The 22752-nt window shown below is 31.7% G+C and overlaps 6 protein-coding genes across 7 annotated transcripts; 1 reads left to right on the top strand and 5 right to left on the bottom strand.

The window, feature by feature from the left end:
• Nucleotides 1-4010: 4010 nt before the first annotated feature.
• On the bottom strand, nucleotides 4011-7423 carry LOC108461800 (vacuolar protein sorting-associated protein 32 homolog 2-like). Its single transcript, XM_017761736.2, has 8 exons — nucleotides 7170-7423; nucleotides 6915-7019; nucleotides 5940-6039; nucleotides 5228-5313; nucleotides 5001-5092; nucleotides 4753-4867; nucleotides 4432-4624; nucleotides 4011-4287 (listed from the first exon to the last, which is right to left on the bottom strand). Exons 2-7 carry the CDS (start codon nucleotides 6984-6986, stop codon nucleotides 4433-4435), a joined length of 657 nt encoding a protein of 218 aa, XP_017617225.1. The 5' UTR covers nucleotides 6987-7019; nucleotides 7170-7423; the 3' UTR covers nucleotides 4011-4287; nucleotide 4432.
• Nucleotides 7424-9186: 1763 nt separating this feature from the next.
• LOC108463763 (40S ribosomal protein S30) lies at nucleotides 9187-10311 on the bottom strand. The gene is made up of 3 exons (XM_017763666.2): nucleotides 10164-10311; nucleotides 9912-10049; nucleotides 9187-9411 (listed from the first exon to the last, which is right to left on the bottom strand). The coding sequence occupies exons 1-3, from the start codon at nucleotides 10165-10167 to the stop codon at nucleotides 9365-9367; spliced, it is 189 nt and encodes a 62-aa protein (XP_017619155.1). The 5' UTR covers nucleotides 10168-10311; the 3' UTR covers nucleotides 9187-9364.
• Nucleotides 10312-11636: 1325 nt separating this feature from the next.
• Nucleotides 11637-12864, bottom strand: LOC108463762 (60S ribosomal protein L31-like). Its single transcript, XM_017763665.2, has 2 exons — nucleotides 12665-12864; nucleotides 11637-12104 (listed from the first exon to the last, which is right to left on the bottom strand). Exons 1-2 carry the CDS (start codon nucleotides 12745-12747, stop codon nucleotides 11822-11824), a joined length of 366 nt encoding a protein of 121 aa, XP_017619154.1. The 5' UTR covers nucleotides 12748-12864; the 3' UTR covers nucleotides 11637-11821.
• Nucleotides 12865-14010: 1146 nt separating this feature from the next.
• Nucleotides 14011-15020, bottom strand: LOC108462463 (probable phospholipase A2 homolog 1). The gene is made up of 4 exons (XM_017762408.2): nucleotides 14755-15020; nucleotides 14580-14616; nucleotides 14371-14490; nucleotides 14011-14271 (listed from the first exon to the last, which is right to left on the bottom strand). The coding sequence occupies exons 1-4, from the start codon at nucleotides 14956-14958 to the stop codon at nucleotides 14090-14092; spliced, it is 543 nt and encodes a 180-aa protein (XP_017617897.2). The 5' UTR covers nucleotides 14959-15020; the 3' UTR covers nucleotides 14011-14089.
• Nucleotides 15021-16845: 1825 nt separating this feature from the next.
• On the top strand, nucleotides 16846-19521 carry LOC108463760 (mitochondrial carrier protein CoAc2). Of its 2 annotated transcripts, XM_017763663.2 has the most exons (8): nucleotides 16846-17178; nucleotides 17347-17517; nucleotides 17771-17856; nucleotides 17940-18147; nucleotides 18253-18379; nucleotides 18460-18644; nucleotides 18734-18856; nucleotides 19070-19521. In XM_017763663.2, the coding sequence occupies exons 2-8, from the start codon at nucleotides 17359-17361 to the stop codon at nucleotides 19205-19207; spliced, it is 1026 nt and encodes a 341-aa protein (XP_017619152.1). In that variant the 5' UTR covers nucleotides 16846-17178; nucleotides 17347-17358; the 3' UTR covers nucleotides 19208-19521. The 2 variants fall into 2 exon arrangements, with proteins under 2 accessions (XP_017619152.1, XP_052880151.1); XM_053024191.1 differs by lacking the exon at nucleotides 16846-17178 and having other exon boundaries at nucleotides 17204-17517.
• Nucleotides 19522-20055: 534 nt separating this feature from the next.
• On the bottom strand, nucleotides 20056-21744 carry LOC108463759 (pentatricopeptide repeat-containing protein At2g15690, mitochondrial-like). The gene has a single exon (XM_017763662.2). It carries the CDS (start codon nucleotides 21653-21655, stop codon nucleotides 20192-20194), a length of 1464 nt encoding a protein of 487 aa, XP_017619151.1. The 5' UTR covers nucleotides 21656-21744; the 3' UTR covers nucleotides 20056-20191.
• Between the last annotated feature and the right edge of the window lie 1008 nt (nucleotides 21745-22752).

Here is a 22752-nt window from a genome sequence, read left to right as displayed (position 1 = left end):
AGGTATATAATAAAATATGATCTTAGGAAATAAACTATGAACATAATAGGTTTTAAAAACATATATATACATAAATAAATTCGAAGCAATTATATGTAAAAATAACATGGAATTAAATATGTATATAGGATCAAATTAATTTTACCATGAATTATATATGTACAAATATATATAAAACATTTAAATGAAATATTATATAAAATGTTAAAATAATATGATATAAAAAGAACTTCAAAATAATGATTTTATAAAAATAAAGTAAAATTATTAAAAATAGTTCAACACATATATAAAAAATATTAAGTGAATTTTAAAGTAATATACAAATAGAAAACTCAATCAAAATAATATATGTACAAATATATATAAAAATATTAAAACCAAATATTATACAAAATGTTAAAATAATATGATATAAAAAGAACTTCAAAATAATTATACAAATAAAAACAAAGCAAAATTATTAAAATAGCTCAACACATATATAAAAATATTAAATGAATTCTAAAATAGTAAGTTATACAAATAGAAAACTCAATTAAAATAGAGCTAAAATAGAAGGAATAATTTATAAATAAAATAAACTATTGAAATTAAAATAGGGACCAACACGCAATGCGTACGAATGCACAGGGACCAAAGCTGGAAATATTTCAGATCCCAAAATGCAATGTTGAGGCGCGGACCAAAATGAATTCGTGTACAAATTACAAAGCCAAATTTAAAAAACGAAGTAAAACAAATAATGTGCAATTGAATGATCGAGCAAAAAGGGAGGACCTAGCGCGCAATTATCCCCTCTCTGCAGAAACGCGCGGATCCTAGGGGCAAGGGATCGGATCGGGCCGGATAGACCTACACGGCGTCGTTTCAAGGCTACCAAATCATGCCTTAAACGGCGTCGTTCCATGTCACCAATTAAAAGAGAAAAACAGCCTCTAAAAAAAACCTAAACATTTCGGCAAAGCAAATGGGGAAATGGAAAACTCTAAGGGTACGTTTGGTTCACTGTAATGGAATAGGGGCTGTAATTGAATAGAGTTGTAATGGAATAGAGCTGTAATCAGTAATTCAATTGTTTGGTTCAATGGAATAGAATAGAGCTGTAATAGAATTCTTGTGTTTGGTTGAATGGAATAGATGTTGTAATAGCATAGGAAAAAAACTAAAATGACCAGAACACCCTTAACATAATTTTTTAAATAAATGATTATTGCTATTGTTATTAAATTTTAATAAAAATAATAATAAATAACTTAATCATATTTTAATATAATTATTATTATATATAATTTAATAATATATAATTTAATAACATTTTAATATAATTATGTTTTTATTTTTGTAAAAATATTAAAAAACCAAAATATATCCTTTAATTAAATTTAATGATCATTTTGTAATTTTTAAAATTAAATGACCAAAATATAAAATTATCAATAATTTAATGACTTGAGTGTAATTTAACCATAAAATCCCACCACATAACCAAGCCCACCCACCAAAATCCCAAACTGCAATGGCCATCGTCACTTTCTTCCCCCATTATTTTTTTCCCTTTCACCTAAATTTTTCATCAACAAGAACAAACTAAAGCCCATCAACCCAATCCAGGAGAAAGCTCTAGAAGCCACTGATACTTCAGCAAAATGAAACAAAAGTAGTAAACTCTCTTGAAAAGCAACCTTCAGCAATTAATTCCTTCGTTTACCTAAATAGTTCCCTTCCCAAGCTTCTTCACCTTTCGTTTCCTGCAAAAATGCCCTTTCCAGATCCTACATCCACCCAAGACTCCCCTCCCCTGAATCAGAAAACATATGGTCAGAGAGCCTTCCCTTTTCGATCCCTTTCCACTTATTCTCTGGCAAAATCAGGAACTCCGTCTCGCAAGCATTGATGTATCCCTCATTTTAATCCTTCAACAACAAACAGATAGGCAACACCATTCCAACATTTTTATTTATCTAAAATGATAAAATATTTATCTTTCCATTCTTATCTACTTGTTATACTTAGAAATTTTGGATCCCAAAATTCCAAAAGAGCAACCAGCCATGACTTTCTTTTCTACCTTAAAGATCAAACAGTAACAAAGATGAAGAAACATGCAATCTATTACTTAAAAATTTAAGCAGATTTGGTTCCTTTAGGTGTTCCTGTAGATGGGTTGTTGTTATAAAATTTTGTTTTTTATAACAAAATGAAACAGTGTCAAAAGAAAGAAAGCTTAAAGCACTCGAAATCACCTTTCAATAATTTGGTTGTTTTTTTACTCAGTATGTGTAAGTTCGACAGATTACATTCGATGGCTTTTTATAGCCGGAAAAATAAGAATTAAAATTACAAACAATCTATTTCCTTTTTTTTTTTTTTGCTATTTTTCCCTTGTATTTTGTTATTGCTGCTTCTTGTGTATTCTGTTGCAGGAATAATCGTACGGAGGAAGTCGTTCATGGCGACGTGGAGGCCGTGCGTGGGAAACCGCTCGTGGGAGGCGGATCCTCTGGCGCTACTCTAGCGTATTCCAGAAACTTCTAGGGTTTCTGGTGTTTTCAGGCTATTGGGCTCCTTTGGGCCGTTTATGAATTAGGTTAGGGGCTTTGGGTGTAATGGGATTTTGGGTTAGGGTCTTGGTCTTTGAGCCTTGGTGTATGTTTGGGCTGTTCGAGCATTGGGCCACTATAACTGGGTCGGGTTTTAAGTGAGTGGTTTGGGTTTTAATCTGGGTCTCGGGTTTATTTGGGCTTTTATTGTTGGGTTATAAGTGATTTGTAAATGGACTTTGCTAATGAACTCTTATTGGTTTTTATTTTAATTTATTTTTTTGTTTTTTTAATTTCTGGTTTTTTTTCTAACAGGCCCGGGTAAAATGGGCCTATTACAAACACGTTGATGGAACTAAAGTCTTGATTTGTAATTAATGGGCTTATTGTACTCCACTCTTATACATAGATAATAGAATAATTTTTGACTAAGTAACACGTTGATGGAACTAAAGTCTTGACTTGTAATAAATGGGCTTCTTTTACGCCACTCCTATTCATAGATAATAGAATAATTTTTAACTAAATACGCATAAAATAAATTGCTAAGAAAATATTATTGCTTATTTAAATTTTTTTTGAATTGGAGTGAAAGTAGGTGAAGTCAGCAAAGGTATCTGACTTTATCAGATAAAAATGACATAATATCAAGAATGATCCCCATATTTTATTAGATTTTCATGATAAAATTTTATTTTATTTTTTCAGTTTATATTATAGGTTTTAAGTGAAAAAAATTTATTGAAAACTACAAGTAAATATGCACATGTTAGTGAATTTTCTTTACTTATTTCACTTTTTGAGATATTAGAATTGTTTATAAATTTAGTTATGAATATGTCAACTAATTTTTTACTAATATTATAATATTTTTTAATAAGGTAATATTTTGTGCCACTTAAATAAAATATTAGAAAAATTGTAATAAATTTTAATTAGATAATATTGTGTTTTATAACATTACAGAGTTTGTAATATATGTATTAATTGAGTAAGGTTTTGTATTAATTAATATTGCATAAAACATAATAAGATTTATAATATTAATATTGTAATAATTTGTGATTAAATAATGTTTGTGTAATCACACAAACATTATGAAAATTTAATAATTTAGGATGGGTAAACAATAAAAAAATCATATAATTAAATAATACTTTTCAAATATGTAATTTCAAATATGTAATGCAGTTTAATTGGTTGGTTCAGCGGGCTGTTTCACTATTTAAAAATAGTAAAATTCTTTAAAAAAAAGAAATTTACGATAACATTTTTATAATTTTATTATCAATTAGTAGTAACTCGAGGCTCTCACTCTGGCCAAAATCACTTTGCAACACCGCGAGTGATTCCAAGCTTTATAATTTTATGATAAATTAGTAGTAACTCGAGCCTCTCACTCTGGCCAAAATCACTTTGCAACACCGCGAGTGATTCCAAGCTTCCAACCACGATAAAGCACATTCATTGGGACTAAAAAAAACATCAAATGTTCTTATTGACATTACACAGGAAGTCAAGATAGCTACAAGGATTCGTGTAATATAACAAGTGTTTATCGAAAGAACACGGAAAAAAACGAGAGGGTTTTGTTCGGTTCACGCGATCTCCATTTACAGTGTACGTAAAAGATTAGATGCGCATAAATCAAAGGGGCAGATTCAATAATACAGTGTGGTATCTCTTTCATTCTATGCAACATGAACTGCAGACAGCAACAAAAACAGTTCTCTACTTGAGATGCCTGCAGAAAGAAAGAAAAACGATTAGCATTGAAAGGATCAGTCCAGTTACGCTATAATTGGTGACTTAGCTATCCATATCAACATCGACTAGCAATGCTTTCTGCACCATCTGTGATTCTAAAAACTGGACAAGAATGGATTACCTTAAAGTGCCATCTCAGCCTGCAATGCAGCAAGTTCATCTTCCTCAGCAGTATGCTTCTGAGGAACAGGACGAGCTGGTTGTCTGCCAGCAGGCACTTGGACTGGAGCTGCTGGAGCAGTTGTTGCTGGCTGCAGAAGCTGTTCCTCCAACTCAGCACCTTCAAGTTCTTCGAGTTCTGCTTCCAATTCATCCTGCAGCATAGAAAGTTTCCAACTCATTTTTCGATGCGAATAAATGCTAGCCATGATAGGTGTAAACATAGATAATAATAGAGGGTAAGAGAATAAGAAGAGAGTGTGCATAAAAGAAAAGTACTGACCTCATCAAAATCAGCTGCAGCTCCAATAGGAGTTGAAAGTGCATCCTGAATCTGTTTCATGTTCTCGGTTTGTTCATTGATCTCATCCATTGTTTTGTCAACATCATCTATATTACTGTAAAGAAGCCATTTGAATAAAACAAGGAAAATTAGGCACTGCCTGTCTGTGCCTCATAAAGGACAACTATAATAAAGAAAAATCTGAAAAGCAAATTTCTAGCTAACAAAGAACAATATTGATCACATACGTTGCTTTCTGCATTGCCTTCATTGCAGATGCTCCAGTTCTCAAAGCATCTACAGTCTCGGTTGTGGCTTTGGCACCTTCTAACATTATCATCTGTGGAACAGTAGACGTTGATATATACCAATAAATATAGCATCATAAGAAATGTTAAAAAAATCAAGAAAAGCTTTTGGAGCACAATTAAAACGCTAAAAAGGAAAAACAAAACAAAACAAAATCCAAGCTCACTTGATCATGAATACGAAGCTGGAAGTTTCCAAGCTGTTCTATTTGCTGTTCATATAGTCTCTTCCTCTTCAAGCACTGTACAGCCGCTGCTTGATAGTAGTAACGATGAGTGCTACGAGTTAACTAAGTAAAGTTGGCAATTAATGTATTCAACAGGGTTCTAAATTGGCATAAGTCAGATGATAAACAAATACTTTCATTTATTTTCCTACACAAGGAAAATAACTTCAAAAGTCAGAAGTACATATGACATGAGCACATCACATTCACAGTCATATGATATGATAAAGCTCCAGGATTTACAGTCATTGAGGTATCAAAGGACCCCAAAAGATAAAGCTTGCAACGCTGTAAAACATTTGAGTTCTTTTTCATTTTTTTCTTCAGGGGCAACTAAAAATTTCTTTCCTTCCTTTTGGGGGACATAAGCAGGACGGCTGAGGATTATTATGAGAAAACATCAAAAAAAGTTTCTAATATAAATACTAAAATAATATCAATAATTTATCATGATAATTCTATTATACAGAATTTCATATCCCTTTCCACATATTTATACTGAATCATCAAGAAACCAAAGGTGGGAATTAATGTAATTTACAAGGTCAAAAGTCAGCCAGTTCCATTGATCATCGATATGTTTTTGCAACAGAGAAAATCAATGAAAACTAGGAAAACAATAACTATATTTGCATATACATTGCAACCATACCTCTCTTGTTTCTTGCTTTTGCAAGTTCCTTCGCCTTTTCAACCTCTGCAGCTGCTTTTCTCACAAGTACTTTTTCTTTTTTCTCTAACATTTCAAGGGTCTATATGATAGAGATCAATATAGGATCCCATTAATGCAAAACGTAGAAAAGAAACAATGTAAGTCGTTCAGTGGAAACGAATACAGACTGCAATTTGCATTTTGCAGCACCAGACGAAATAAAAATCACTAAAATTAAGATTCTTAAAATTTTGAAATTATCCCTAATACACAAACTTCTAAATACAGAAATGATCACAGTCCATCATAGTATCAACTTTTAGCGAGATCAGCAAGGAATATGTATACACGATAAAAGAGATATTCATTCCTTTTATCCTTGAAACCCTTCTCTTCAACTAAATAACAATACTAGATAAGTTGTTCTTTAAGTATAACAAATGAATTCCATATATTAACCAGTTTTGGGTCAGAAAACTATTACATTTATTGCAAAAATTTCACGTCCAAGTTATCAACCAAAGTAAACAACTACCCCATCTCCGTTAAGTGTTTGATTTTCTGAAGGACTGATCTACTAGGCGGATAAATTTCTCTTCGTGCATCTCAGCCAAGTAATTTAATTTTCTTTCTTTCTTTCTGTGTATGAAATTTTTATTCAACTTCAAAGTTATTGCTCATTAGCGACTGACATCAAATCAACAACACTTCCGAAATGTAATCAAACAATATAAGAATTCAAAACAAGGAGTTATCATAAAATTCCATAAACCCGTCAGCCATCAACTCAAATCCTTCAAGCAAATTCCTAAAGCAATAATCAATCGTCAATTAACGAGTCATGACTACTGAATTCAACACACCGAAATCACCAATTTTCAAATTTTTGAACTCGAACAAAGCAAGAGAAATACAAAAATGAATAACTGATTTCCCAATTAAAGTGAAAAAACAAAAGAAAATCAAATACTACACCTCATTTAATTTATCTAACGTGGTTAGAGCATTTGTTTCCTGCTTAGGTTTCCCGAACAGTCGATTAAACATGATGAACTCTTTGAGATCAAAATCCCCGATCTCCTGTTCAACAACAATCACCAAAACGATAAGATCAGATCAAAACAAACATAATAAAACAATCAATAAATCACTCATAACAGGAAAAAAACAAAAAACAAAAGAATCAATAAAAAATAAAGAATATTTACAAAAAGGGGGAAATGTTCTAACCTGTAAAACTTGAGATTTTAGAGATTTTAGGGATTTGAGGACTTTGATTTTGATTTTCCCTTTTTTTTATTTTGCTTCAGCGTATTGTTTTACGAGGGAAATAAACTGCGTTAGCTTTGCCTCGTCTTCACGACGGTTGAAGTTGTCGGCTTTCCACGTGGCAGCCACTAGGTCGGTTTAATGGAATAGATTGGGCCCCGTCTGCTCCATACATTTATACCCCGTCGTTTCAGTGCTGCAATATTAAAATATGGTATTCAAGCTTTAGTTTTTTTAATATGTAATAGCATTGACTTCCTTAAATCTTTTAACGAGACTTTTAAAATTTTCTAAACGAGTTTAAAATGGGTTTTAATGAATTTTTAATTTATTTAAGATTGAAATGTTATTTGATAAATTAAAAGATTATGTATTATTTTATGAATAAAATATTTTATATTATTTTAAATATTTCTAGATTAAAGGTTAAATATGGCAAAGGGGATCAACAAGAGCTTAATATTAAGCACGTTTTTAAAAATCAATAATTATTAATCACATTTTATATGTTTTTTTACTAACTCGACTATTAGAATATGTAACTCTATAGATAATAAATAAAATTTTAATCACAGCTGTATTTTTATAAATTTTGAAAATGACTTTGAATCTATTAATTTTAAAATCGATACAAGTCAATTAAATTCACAATTGAATTATTATTTTAATTTAATAAAATTTTAATTTAATTTATCAAATTAATAAATTATAACTTGATTGATTCAATTGACAGTTTAATATAAAATAAATTAAAAAAATTAAAACCTTTGATTCACATCCTAGAGTTCAAGATTTAATCAATGTTGTTATTTCTCTTTTCCCAAATCGTAATTTAAAAAATAAAAAGAACAGTGAATTGTAGATGCAAATACTTTTGCGGCCATAAAATTCCTCAAAATTTTCATGATTCAATAGTGATTTTTTATTCAAGATTCTTAAAATCGTATTAAATGATGAAACTAATCAAATTTCCAATTTTTATTTGATTAGTCCAAAATAAATAAATTATTAAAAATTTAAAAACATAACTGGTTCAACCAAAATATATTAATTAACGAATCAACTAATTAATTAAAAATAAAAATAAAAAAAATAAAAAAATCCTCAAATTATAATCTTCATTATCAATGTTATAACCGAAACATCGAATGTTATGACAATTAAAATAAAATTTAAAATTAAATATCAATATTGTAAAAATAATTATAAAAATCTTAAATTTTAAATTTTCCAATTGTTTTACTTTATTTTTAAAGTTTAGTTATAAAAGTCATCCGATGTTTTAATTTTTTTTTTAAATTTAAATAACATGTCAAGAAATTTTCCACATCATTTAATGGCTTCAAAAAATGTAAGGTTCAAAGACCTGAATATCATCAGTAAGGTTCAAAGACCTGAATATCATCAGTAATTTGAGAATATGTCGTTTACAAGTTCAAGGACCCATTTCAAATAAATGTCATAGTTTGGAGATGTTTGATACAATTAGCTCCTATTATCCTTTACACTATTAAAATATTTGAATATCATCGATATCATACCAAATCCCATCAATCGAATCATATTTCAAGAAATACATAACTTCTAAGTCATATAAGTAAAGAAATCAATTCATTGATAAAGAATAAGAAAAACCGTGAGCAGTGATTGGACTGATGAGAAAATAGAATCCTAGGTCGCGAACGGTACAAAGAAAGACTCGCACAATTCCAATAAAAATCAAACGTAATAAAACTCATAAGATCACATGATGTAACATGAACCAAAATACTCGAGGCCTTTGCCGAGCAACCAAAGGCTCAAAATTTTCAAGGATATGAATCCAGACACAATTATATCAATATGGATAAAGAAATGAATAATCAGATAAATACAGTTATTTCAAACCTCACAAATAGATAGATAAAACTTTGAGCATTTGAAATGGCAATAATTCGGCAGCAATGAAGCAGAAAAGAAATACGTAATGAACCAAGAATTAAGCTTAACTAATATCAAAATCACATAATATTTAGCTAACAAAACTTCAAGTTCAACGTGATCCTTACTACCAGTGGATAAAAATAAGTATCATAAAACATTACAAAAAAACAGGGAAAAATACAGAATAAATCCATAAAAGCTTCAAACAATAACTTTTTTAAATTGCATAGTTCTTACTTCTCAGATGAGTTAGGTCCCCTCTTTTTGCCGAATCCGACCACTGCAAAAACCAGAGATTTAACATAGATCACTCATCAGTCAGGAAATATAGGTACTTGGTCAATGAACGGCAAAAAAATGCACCACTTTCCACTCTTCGCACAAAAGAAATGAATCGGGAAAGGTAGGTCAAATTTTTGCTCACCCCCAACCCGATGATAGAGCATTGGCTCCCACCCCGCCCCAAATCCCATTTCCAAAAGGAAAAAGAAAAACCAATCCTTTCAGGTCAAAACCCGTCGGTTTAGGGTTTTTGTTTCAGACGTAAATTACTAATCAAAATTAATGAACATACATACACATAGAACGATTCCATTACTTTTCAGTGAAAATCCCAACAATAATTAACTATAAACAAACACATAAACAGGGTTTATTTTTAGCCATGAAAAAAGAACCATCAATAAGATAATATTAGTAGCATTTTATCCAAATTGAAGACGGAAAACCCAACAACAAAAATTCAAAGGAATTGACAAGAGGGAGAGAAACAATAATCACCTGCGGTGACGAAACGACGGTTGTATTGCATCCTCTTGTAAGCGCGGCCACGGGGCTTCTTCTTCTTGTCTTGCTTAGCCACTTTAGGTGTTTGACCTCTCACCTTACCGGCACGAGCTAAAGATCCATGAACCTTACCTGAAATAAATCAACGCGATTCAAAATAATCAGTGTCAAAACACACAGTAAAAAGAAAAAAAAAACTAAGTAATAACAAAGAGAAAGCTAAGTGAGAAAGCTTTTGAGATTTACCCATGGCGGACTTGTCGAATGAGTGCTCCCCGGTTGCTGAACTGCGGGTTTTTTAGCTCTTCGGTTCGCCTCTGGCGGTGAGCAGGTATAATAAAGCTTAGGGTTAGGGTTTTGGTAAGTTTATATAGCGTTGATTATTTTGGGCCGGGTTAAGACCTGATAAGGTGAAAGCCTTTATTTCATAAGTAAAAATAATAGGTTAAAATATGCTTTAAGTGCCTAGACTCTTTACACATTTCAAATTTAACCCTTTATTTTTATTTCTAATGATCTGTGATGATTTGAAATAGAAAAATACTTGGTAACAATGTAAGCAATAAAAGAGTTTCAATAGACATGAATTTAACAAAAGAATTTTAACAATGTTAAAAATAAGACTTACCTTATTAAGTTCGAAAAGTAAAAAATTAAATTTCTAAATAGAATAGATTAAATTTCAAATATATAAAGGATATAGGGACAGTATATTTTAACAAAAAAAATTGATATCCTAATTCATTCAAAATATCCTTATTATACACTTCTGTATAATTTATTTAGTATTTTCGTATATTTTAGGTATTTCACTTTTTTAGTCGTATAAGTAGAGAAATTTGTTAATTTGTAGCGTATCTTTCGACCAAAAAAAAAATAAAAATAGAAGATATATAACAATATTTTCTGAATTTTATTGTGACCTTATTATAAAAATTCATCTAATCTTGTTTGCTTTGCATTTTCGTGATATTCCTGGAAATAAATTTAATGAGATGAAAATTTGAAAAATCATTACTTATAATATCTCCTTCAATAGAAGAATAAATACACTTTAACATGCTTGAACCCATATTCTCTTACATAGACAACAATATCAACACCAATCAAGTTAAGACAGTTAATTGATTCAATATATTTGATTTACTTCCATAGGCAACAATTCTTTTTTATATTTCCAAATATATGAAGTTAAAATCTTACAAGAATCCTCTAAATACATTTTTTTTAAGTAAAAATACTTGTATCCAACACTTACACCTTTAGTCCACATAACATGAAAATAAAAATGGAGTTCTAATACAATCTTTGTACAATGAAATTGCAATGGACTTGCAAATAGCTTTCAAAACACTAGATTGTCTATCAGGATTAAGAATTTGATGTAGTTTTTGTCATTATTTAGATGACCCTTAATGTTAATGGCTACACTTCCATCATTGAAGGCCTTAGACCCGGCTTAGGGTTCTATTTCGACAACAAGAATCTCCTACAATTAATAACAGAATGACAGCCATCGAACAACCGAGAGCAATTCAGACCCGTTATTAATCATGTCTGAGTCACTAATATAACTACCGGTGGTTCGCACCATAACCAGGTAGTCTCAACATTAATCATGTCCAAGTCATTGATAAATCTACAGCAGTTCGTGCATAATCGGCTTATTCATGACATGAATATAATAAAGCAATGCTTCGTAATGTATGCGAAACTCAATTGCAAAAAGAACCTGATTCCGCCATTGAAACATATATTGCACCAAGCTTAAAAGTCTAAACAACGATAAACCGAGCATCAAAGGAAAAACAGTTGATGAACAAAATCGTTGAACTAGCCAAAACCTGGATTTAAACTTTTCAGTAAACAAAATGCAATGCTTTTCTTAAACTAGAGATCGGAGATTACTCATCATCATCATCGATGACCTTAGTGCCCAAACCTTTGAGTCCTTCGGCTGGGATTTCGGCAACCGTTACCAGAGAGTAAAGCTCCTCCTTTGCATCTTCATCATCGTTTCTCTTCCGAGCAATGCGAACCCTAATCCGTCTGGGGACACTTCGGATCCCTCGGCTCCATATGTGCTTGTTCAGTTTAACATCAACTCTCACATCCTTGGTTCCCATGGCTTTTTCTGCAAATCTCCTGATCTCTTTTATTGCCTTGGGAGCTTTCTTCTTGAATGTGCTGTTTACAAAGATTACCAAGGACTTCATTAAAAAACAAATCACTCAAACTATACTTGCAACCTGCTGGGATTTGATTCGAAAAAGGTCCAATCTTACACAATCATTTTCTATTCAAGATAAAACTTGGGCGGAAAATAATTGAGTTCGAAGTCGATCTAAGTGACCTTAAGCAATTCGATTTTTGTCTCGAATTAAGCTCAAACTTCAAAAGGAAACTCGATCAAGCTCGAACCAAGTATTGAGCTCGGCTCGTTACATTGAACATCATCAATTTCAATATAATTAGTTTAAGATTAAACCACGACTCTATTGCCGGTAACGGATAAAAATATCATGAATCTAAACCCTAAATTCCACCATTTCTTATCCACGTGAAAGGCCAATACTTAGCGAACAAAGTTTATGATTATAAACAAGATGAATACAAAATAAATGAAAACAAATCATCGAAATATTGAAAAAAAACAGAAAAAAAAAATCTAATTTAGAACCGAAACAACAGAGATCCACAAAGCAAGTAATGAAAAATTGTGTAAAAAGAGGAAAAAATCAAATTACCAGCCATGGAGACGCTTGTGAAGGTTGATGGTGTATTCTCTGGTAACAACCTCTTCCTTTCTTCCCCTTGTCTTCTCAACCATTTTTGAAACCCCCAAAAAAGAGCAAAGCAGAAAGCTACAACACAGAAGAGAGGCAACAAGAGGAAGACGGAAGCTTGGCCAAAATATATTGATTCCTGAATCTAGGGTTTTCAGAGTTTTCCCTGTTGGGTTTTGGGTTTAAAAAATCTAGCCCAAAACCATCATTTTAGGCCCAATTACTTTGATTGCTCCCATTCCACCCACTTCTTTACTTTAATATTATAAAAAAAGGCTAAAATTTGTTCCAAGTCCCCTTACTCTTCACTCTGTTGAAATTTAGCCCTTACTTTTATTTCAAGGAATTTAGTTCTTCTTTATTTCTAATTTAAAAATACAAGTCCGATTGTTAGTGTCGTTAAATGCTTTCTATTAAATTCAAGTTTATTGCAAGATATTTTTGTTAAATGACTAATAAGTGATTTTTATTTTCAAAAATGTTGTGCCAACAAATTTAATGGAGAATTTTAATAATGTTAACAATTAGACTTGAATTATGAAATTTAAAAAGTAAATTAACTAAATTCATAGAAATAAAAGTAAAGAGATTAAATTTAAATGTAAAAAAGTTCAAGGATTTGAAGCATATTTTAATCTCTAAAAATTAATTTAGAAAATATTTTTATACATACATATAGGATAATTATTTGATATATATTCCACAATAAAAGGGTAAAAGATGGCATCCTTTAGATTGTCGAAAAATAAAAATAATAAAATTATAGGATACGTGATCGTATTATTGAATATTGTTTGTGAAATTAAAACTTTCTTCGTTTATTTATTTAGTTTGATTAATAAAAGTACTTGAAATTGTGAATGGAACTTCAGAGTACCGATAAATAGGATGTTAATATCTTAAGATTCGACTTTTATATCATATAAATCACAAATGAATTGATTAGAGATGTATTATAAATTAAATCTCATCATATATAAGTTATTTTGATAACTATACTAATTTAGCTTTAGATATAATCTGATTGTTAGTCTGAAAGTGCTAACTATAGTAATTCTTAAAAATTAAAAAAAAAAATCAATAGTCGATTAAGTTTTAATTTGATTGATATGGACATTATTATCAATACAGGAGGATGTAGGTATTATTATCAATACAGGAGGATGTGCGTTCGAGCTGAAGCGCATTATCTTTTTATTTATGAGTTGAGGAAACTATAACTAATTCAAAATACTGTATCAAAAAGAACAAATATAATTAGAATATTGTTAAAAAAAATCAATACTAAATTGCCCAGAAAATAACAAAATTATTCATCAAATATAATAAATCCACACATAAACGAAAAGTCCCAATTCAAATGAATTTTTTAATTTGGGAAAAAAATCAGAGTTCATCATATTTAGTATTGCCTAATTGGGCCAGTAAAATAGCCATATCTATACCTTTAATCATCGCAGGCACCACCATATTAATTGGACATTTCCGAGAAAATCCAACTTTCCCGGATTCTTGTACTTTCGTTATGCAAACCTTAAAATCTTCATGACATTCTACGTCAACCAAACCTGTATAATAATAATAATAGTAAACAAATAAATTCATTATCATAATTTCAAATTTCAAGCGAATCGATGAATATATCAAATGTAAAACATGCTTTCGACCTTTATTCCCGACGCATTCGTCGTGGATCTTGCAACAAGCGTCCAGATCGTCGCACGGTTTTTCTCCGGGACAGCCGGACCACCCTACGCCGCAGTACTTTCCGTATCGGATCGCAACCGCTACATTCCAGATTTTTAAAAATTAATTGATTATCACGTAAAATTAACGATTAAAGTCCATTGGAGACGTAAAAGAAAATGGAGCTTACTATCACAGTTTTCAGCTACGCAGGTTCTGCCACATACCTGCGTAAATTTAAAAAGAAAATGTTAGAACTATTATTTTTTTTAAGGGAGATAAATTATAAAAGTTAATAAAAAATGGAGATCGTACTTAATCGGAATTTTTATAAAGAGGTAGGGCTTTGGGATTATTATTATTACCTGAGAATCATTGATGGCGGAGACGGCGGAGACAGTGAGGAAGACGTAGATAAAGGTAAATTTCGTTACGAAACGCACAGCATTGGGCAGCATTCTATCGCCGATATTCGTCGTTATACGATCTATAAACCTTTGCTCTCTTTTTTTTCTTCCCGAATTGCCCTTGCACGTTTTCGTAAAATATTTTTTCTTTTTTAGCAGCATCTCAATTTGTTGTCGTTTTTAAATAAAGGAAATCAATTTTGGTCTTTCTTTGTTTGAAAAAATACAGTATTGTTATTTTCTAGTGAGCGCGCTGAACCCGCGGGAGGAATTATAAAATTACTGCAATACCCCTCTTAAGAAGCTGCCAGCAAAGTTTTAGCGACCGATCAGTCTCCCGTATAATATGTATCCATCTCAAATTTTTTTGTAACATTAGAATCCATAACACACTCTATTGGTGAAAATTTTTTATTTTAAAAATAAAAAAATTATCAATTGAGTATTAATTCGATTGGTATCAGCATCATTCTCAATATAAGATAATGTCAGTGTTGTCAATACAAGAAAATATAGGTATTGCTAGTGCAAGAGAATGTAAATATAGGTATTGGCATTTGAATTTGCATTATTTATCAAATCACTCCAAAATAAATGTAAAAGTTAACGTTGCTGATGTGGCATTCACGTGACATCATATTAGTAATTAATTGTTTTTTAAAAAATTAAAAAAATTTAAAGAATTTAAAGAATATTTTTTTATAATTTTATACTTTTTAAATAAAATTTTAATTTTTAATTTTAAAATAATTAATTATTGATGTGATATCTACGTAATGTATGTCATATTAGCAAAAGTCAACTGAATTAACTTTTCTATCCATTTTTTGCTGATTTGTAAAGTTAGAGAACCAACTAAATCATTATGCGTAAATAAAATTAACAAAGCAAATTAGCTACTTGTTATATCTCCACCTAATTTATCCTAATAAAGTTGATTATTAACTTGAATATTAAATTTCCATTAATCATCATCCAAACAATTAAGAACCAATTTAGTCTCGATTATTGAGTTATATTCTTATGTCAATAATTTAAATTGAACTGATTAAGAACAAACTTCAAATTTCGCTACCCAACTAGTCACATGTATTTATATTTTAATTAATTCGATCAATTTAATTTAAACAAAAAAACTATTCATTCTAAACCTAAAATCAGAAAAATTATTTTTCCAATTTTTTAGGTTTTGTTATATTAATAATTGATAAGATTATTATCAATAAATAATAATAAATAATAAAATATCAATTAAGGATAATAAGAAATGAAAATATAAAATTTCAATTAACTGGAATTCATGGCAATCCTAAAAAATTCATGGAAAAAGAAATCTATATAGGGACTAAAATTGAATAAATTAAAAGTATAGAGATTAAAATTGATCAAAATAAAATAAAAAAGATTAAATTCATAACTTTCATAAGGTATAGGGGACTAATAGCATAATTTAACCATGTGCTATCCATGCAAATAGACTCATAGGTATAGGGGTGAGTATTCGATCGAGTCGAGCCGAGTCGAATTGAATCGAGTAAAAAAGATTCAAGTTAATCGAGTTGACGAATCATATTTTAGCAACTAAATTCAATTTGAATTTTTTCGATTTGAATAGAATCGAATCAAGTGAAAAAAATTTCGAGTTAAGTCGAGTCGAGTTAACGAATTATATTATTTATACTCGATGTTACGTTTACATAGACCGATTATTTAACTAGTAGACGAAGAACAAGATTATTTAACTACATAAACAATATAATTATTTTACGTTTTAACTTAATGAGTAAATATTTATTAAAACAACGAATTTTACCTTTTAACTTAATAGTTTTGACTTTTAACTTAAAAAAATAAATATTTATCAAAACAACATAATTTAGTCATTTTTATTTAAATTTTTAGATAATACGAATTGTTATCGAATTAAATTTTGCTCACTACTATATAAATAGGATGCTTTCACCTCCCTTGACTTTCAACAGTGTATAAATAATATATTCCGTTGAGAAAAAAATACAAAATAATATTCGAAAAATTATAATATTAATAATATTCGAAAAATAGATGCGGCGTGCTGCAGGAGCCAACTTTGAATGGTTATGGTATTCGTTTGAGTATTGAATTTTCTCACTAATTTTTGTTTGGATCCCTAGAATTTAATTGATATCTAAGAAATACAAGAAAAAAAAACTTTCAGCTAGAAAAAGTTAGATGCAGTAATTGAACGGCTAAGGTTACGAGATTCTTTGATCAAACTAACAGTTATAAAAAAGATACTGAGATTAGGTCCACCAAATTCGTGTTTTAGCCAATTAAATCTTCTTCCCTTTTTCTCTCCTCTCTTTAGGAATCTATCGTGGAAGCAACGCGTGTACTTCTCAGGTTCGTTAGTTGCCCGTAACATATAAAGACTCTTCAATTTTCCTACTCAATCTGACCCAACGGACAGCAACTTTCCTGTTTCTGTTATTTTTTGGCCTTTCTTGCTCTTTTACCGTTCTTTATAGGATAAATCTGTTTTTTTTTCTCTATATTTTCTGTGTCTTGAAGGTGTTTGCTGAAATGGGTAAGAAAGGTGAAGAAAGAGAGATGGGGATGTTCTTTGATGGGATTATAGAATCCATGCCTTTGTTTGTAAAGGAATTGATTGCTGGTGGTGTTGCTGGTGGGCTTGCAAAGACCGCCGTTGCTCCGCTTGAGCGTGTCAAGATTTTGTTTCAGGTGAGGTTTGGGGGACTTCTTTTGCTTTTTTGACTCTTTTTTCACTAATGGGTTTGCATCCATAGTTGTTTTTTTCAAGCTTAAACTAAAAGGTGAAAGATCATATTGTTTTGAGGTTGCTTATGATTTAAGCAAAAATGGGTTTATTTCTGATAATCTTGAACATCAATTAGGTGATGATATATTGATCTTGTACAGTATTTGGGAATGGCTTAGCAAAAGAAACTGATTCAGCGATCTTTTTCTTTTTCAGACAAGAAGAGCAGAATTTCACAGCGTAGGCCTTTTTGGATCATTCAAAAAGATTGCAAAAACCGAAGGAGTAATGGGTTTTTACAGGTGAATCAATATCCAATTCATTTAACATGAAAGATTGTTACTTATCTTCAATTTGTTTACCTAGTTTTTGGGATGTCTTGTAGAGGGAATGGTGCTAGTGTTGCTCGAATAGTTCCCTATGCCGCACTTCATTACATGACTTACGAACAGTACCGAAGATGGATCATTGACAGTTTTCCCGGCATTGGAAGAGGCCCTGTGCTTGATCTTGTGGCTGGATCATTTGCTGGTGGAACTGCTGTGCTTTTTACTTATCCTCTTGATTTGGTTCGGACTAAGTTAGCTTATCAGGTTAGTAGTTGAATATAAACCCAGAGTCACTCTGAGGAGTACCCGGGAAATTTCGAATTTGGATCCTTCCCTGTGAGTTATAACACGTAAGATTGGCTAGTGCAGGTTGTTGGTCCACCGAAGATTAATGTGAAAGGTGTAGTTAATACAGAACAAGTTTATAATGGCATTCTTGATTGTTTTTCAAAAACTTACAGAGGGTCAGGCCTCAGGGGTCTCTACCGTGGTGTCGGTATGCATTTCAACACTAGTGCTATTGAATCTTTTAACTTGTGTTTCGGTGGACTCATGCTTGTGGGATTTGATTTGCAGCTCCATCGCTTTATGGAATCTTCCCGTATGCGGGTTTGAAGTTTTACTTCTACGAGGAGATGAAACGCCATGTCCCAGATGATCAGAAGAAAAATATAATGGTGAATCTGGTGTGTGGATCAGTAGCTGGTTTGTTGGGACAAACTTTCACATATCCTCTTGATGTTGTGAGGAGGCAAATGCAGGTATTTCAAACTCATTTCAACCCAAATTCATGGTTGAAAAGTGATCAAACCTGGGATTTTTATGTAATAATGAGAATTCTTGTGGTTAGGTCCAAAGGCTCTTGGCATCCAATAGCCCTGAGTTGAAAGGAACAATGGAAACACTCGTTATGATAGCTAAAAATCAAGGCTGGAAGCAATTATTTTCAGGGCTGAGTATCAACTACCTTAAGGTAAGAAACTCCCCTTCTCATCTATATTCTCGGACTTGTGTGTGTTGGATACGGGTATGTATCCAGCATGGATATGTTCATTTTTCACATACTCATGTCCTAAAATATGTCGGACATGGGTGTTGGATACTAGTACTTCAAGAAAAATTAAGAGTTAGAACAACATAACTTTCCATTAGGAACATTTTATTGATAATTTTGTGTCTACTACAGGTTGTACCATCTGTTGCAATTGGTTTTACAGTTTATGACATGATGAAATCATACCTGAGAGTTCCATCCCATGATGAAGCTGTGATAGAAGTGGTAACAAATAAAGGAAATACCCAAACATCATCTCTCCACACTTAGGGAAAAAAAAAAGTAATATTCATCACATTTATTCTTTATATTAGCTAGCAAGGAGCTTGGCTTCAACTTTAAAATTCTTCATGTTACAACTGATTAAATCAGGCCATCTAACCTGTACATTCCATTGTTTTAAGCTCCGAAAATAGGACATCCATAGGTTCCATTCCCCACCTAATAAAATTTGTAATAGGTGGAGCTAGCATATTCTTGGAGCAGTTTCTCCATAGAAAAATTAGATTCATAAACAATGTACATAATTTTGGGTGTAAATCAATAAAGAATTTTGACTGCTGCTCTCTATCAACTTTTCAGAAGTGATGTCAGTGCTTTGTTCATTTCTCAGTTTTCTGAAGCAAACATTATGTATATGTATGCATATATACAGTCACTTTGGATTCAACATGTGTTCATGATTCATTTATGGCTACCTAAAATCGTTCTGAGGACCTAGATTTTGATGGATTGAGAAATTAATATGAGTGACCTTTTCTGGTCTCAGTTTACTGAAGTAAATGCCATGTATGATGTATGTATATATGCATGTATGCATATTTGCATGCTAGCCAATCTAGGTTCAACATGCATTGATGATTCATATATGGCTACCTATAATAGTACTGAGGACCTAGGTTTTGATGGGTTGAGAAATATATATCAGAGCCCTGTTCATGTCTCAGTTTACTAAAGCAAACGCCATGTATGTATATATGTATGCATGCATGCATGTGCGTGTATAATACTGAGGACCTAAGTTCTTAATGATATATTTGCAAAAGAAACAAATGCTCTTTTTCATCATTGCGACCTTGAATGTTCAGAAGCAAAAACTTGTTCGACGTGAACAAATATTTCAATGACTCAAAGGTTGCTATTGGATTTAAATTTCATTGACTGGATGTTTATATTTCAATACAAGCATTCCACAATGTCTTGATGCAAGCGATTAACAGTAAGTACAAAATCAAGGCCAGGTTTTCTACAGCTTTACCAGTAATCTCCACAAGAGCATTTGCCATCCTTGAAATGATGAAACCTTTTGTTGTCCCTTACAATCAACTCTCTTCCAACAATCTTGGACATGATTTTGATCGCATTGTGGCAATCTCCGCAAATTCTCAAGTTCTTAATGATCCTAAGAGGTGTCCTCGCTGGAGTACTAATAAGACCATAAGCGATCGCCAATCGCTCGCTATGGTATTGCAAGGCTTGCTCTTTCGCCTCTTGATCGATGTCATGAAGCACATACCTTGTATCCGGCACGTATCCGGCTTCCCTCATTTGCCCATTCAAGCCTTTAAACTTCTCATTTCCTTCTCCCTTGAAAGGGTTTATGCACTTATAATCACTCACTCTGTTCTTCTCCTCAATCATGTTAATTGTAGAATGTTTCTTCTTCGTAGGAACTCGGAGTTCGTTCTCACTGCTTATCGAAGGATCAAATTCAAGCAACAACTCATCGACATGATCTTCAAGGTCTATATCTCCATGAATTCGTGCAAAGCCCCGAATTGCCTGCCAAATCTCGATTGTCGGCTCAATCGGCATATTCTCAATAAACTCCACAGCCTCATTCAAATGCCCAGCTTCCCCGAAAACACTAATAACCCCTATATAATGTTCAATCCCCAGAGCAATACTATATTCATTTTTCATCAATTCAAAGTACTTTACTCCCTCCTCAACATCGCCTGCACTTGCACAAGCCGATAAAACAGCCAGAAAAGTCTCGTTATCCGGCTGAAATCCACCGTTTCTCATTTCTTCAAACAACAACAACCCATCAGCTCCATTCCCATTCGCAGCGTAGCCATTAATCATCAACTTCCAAGAGGCCAAATTCCGTTCACGCATTTTATCAAACACCCTACGAGCATCTCTCATACTAGCGCATTTCCCATAAACACTTATCAATTTATTGTTCAAATCGATATCACCCGCGAACTTCGACCTTCTCAACATATCATTAACTCTTTTGGACAATTCAAGCGAATTCGTGTCCGCACAAGCATCCAATAACGCCCCGAAATCATTATAATCCGCTGAAACGCCTTGACCCATACAATCTAAAGCTTCTTTCACCTTACCTTCTTGGCATAGCTTGATCAAATCCACATCAACGCTTTGGAATGTTGGGTTTGCAGGAGATTGGTGGTTTTCGTTTCGATTTTCAGTGTTGAGCTTCCGGGGGTTAGGTCGGTTTTTTGTGGCCAGGCGGTGGTGAGTGTTGGAACCATGGCGGCGATACACCCTGGTGGAGTTGTTCGTTTTGGTGTTATCGGAGGCGGCGTAGGTGCATAGAGAGCTAAGCTTGTTTGGGTCTTGAGAGAAACTGAGCTTTAGTTTGTTGTTGTTGAGAGGGAAAGAGTGGTTGGTAGTGATTGAAGACTTCAAGTGGGCAGAGAAGCTTATGGAATTTCCACTGTTTTGAAGCGATACCAATGACGCCATTATTAATTTGCTTGCAGGGCCTTGTGTGTTTATGAGTTTTTGATGTTTATGATATTTATCAAACACTATACCACCAAAACGACAGCGTCTCCCTCAAGTTTGCGGTTTAGATCTTATTTTGCAGCTAAATTTCATTTCAAAAATTTTAAAAATAACCGAATTTTTTAACTTCCTAAAAAAATAGAATACTAAAACATTAAAACATGTTTATTTTTAAATATTTTATAATTTTAAATTATTTATACAAAACAAATGATGTAATGTTAGCTTAAAATATACAACGTAGTTATTATATACCCATGCTGTTAAGGATTTCATTTTTTGAAAGATTAAATTGATAAAAATATATGTTAAAATTAAATTTAATATTATGATTTTTTTATGCATTTTAGTGCTTTATAAAACTGAATAATTAAATTTTTTTGTTAATTTTCATGTCTATAATTTAACAGTAAATTTTAATAATATTATTTTTGATATTTTAACAAAATTAAATAAATTTCTAGACTAAATTTTACTAAAGCGTTGTGAAACATTGTAGAGTGACACTTGGTTATAACAGTTGAACGTTTAACGTGAATTAGATAAAAGCCAGCAAAAATTCTTGAAAAAAAATTAAAATTGGTGTCTAAGTCTATAAAATTATAAGATTTAAAGATAGTTTTTTTCTTAAAAAAAAACAAAAAAATGGATTGAAATTCATATCCAGGTCATGGTTTCATTGCCATAAAAAATAATCGCCATCTTGTGATGGCACAAAAGTTAAAACAACAAATCAATCGGCCAAATTTGGCATCATGTTTGCTTCACCGCTTCAGCTGGGCTGTTTTAATGCAAAATATCTACCTTCAGTGCACCATTGTTCGAGACACAGATTAGACAGAAAGAAATGGCTGTAAACTCCAAAAGGATACTTTTCGCCAATGTTTCTCTAATGTCACTCTTAACTTCAAAATATCTATATTTAGGTTCTTTCATCGATAACACGTAGCATAGTTAGTAAAATAAATAAATAAATAAATAATTGTATATTAAATTAAAGATCATTAAAGATCAAACTGTTTATTTTTATTAAAATTTTATCTATTTTTCTATTA

Source organism: Gossypium arboreum, chromosome 13 (genome assembly GCF_025698485.1).
Source record: "Gossypium arboreum isolate Shixiya-1 chromosome 13, ASM2569848v2, whole genome shotgun sequence".
In the NCBI taxonomy this organism is placed as follows: domain Eukaryota; kingdom Viridiplantae; phylum Streptophyta; class Magnoliopsida; order Malvales; family Malvaceae; genus Gossypium; species Gossypium arboreum.
This window is presented reverse-complemented; position numbering and strand designations above follow the sequence as displayed.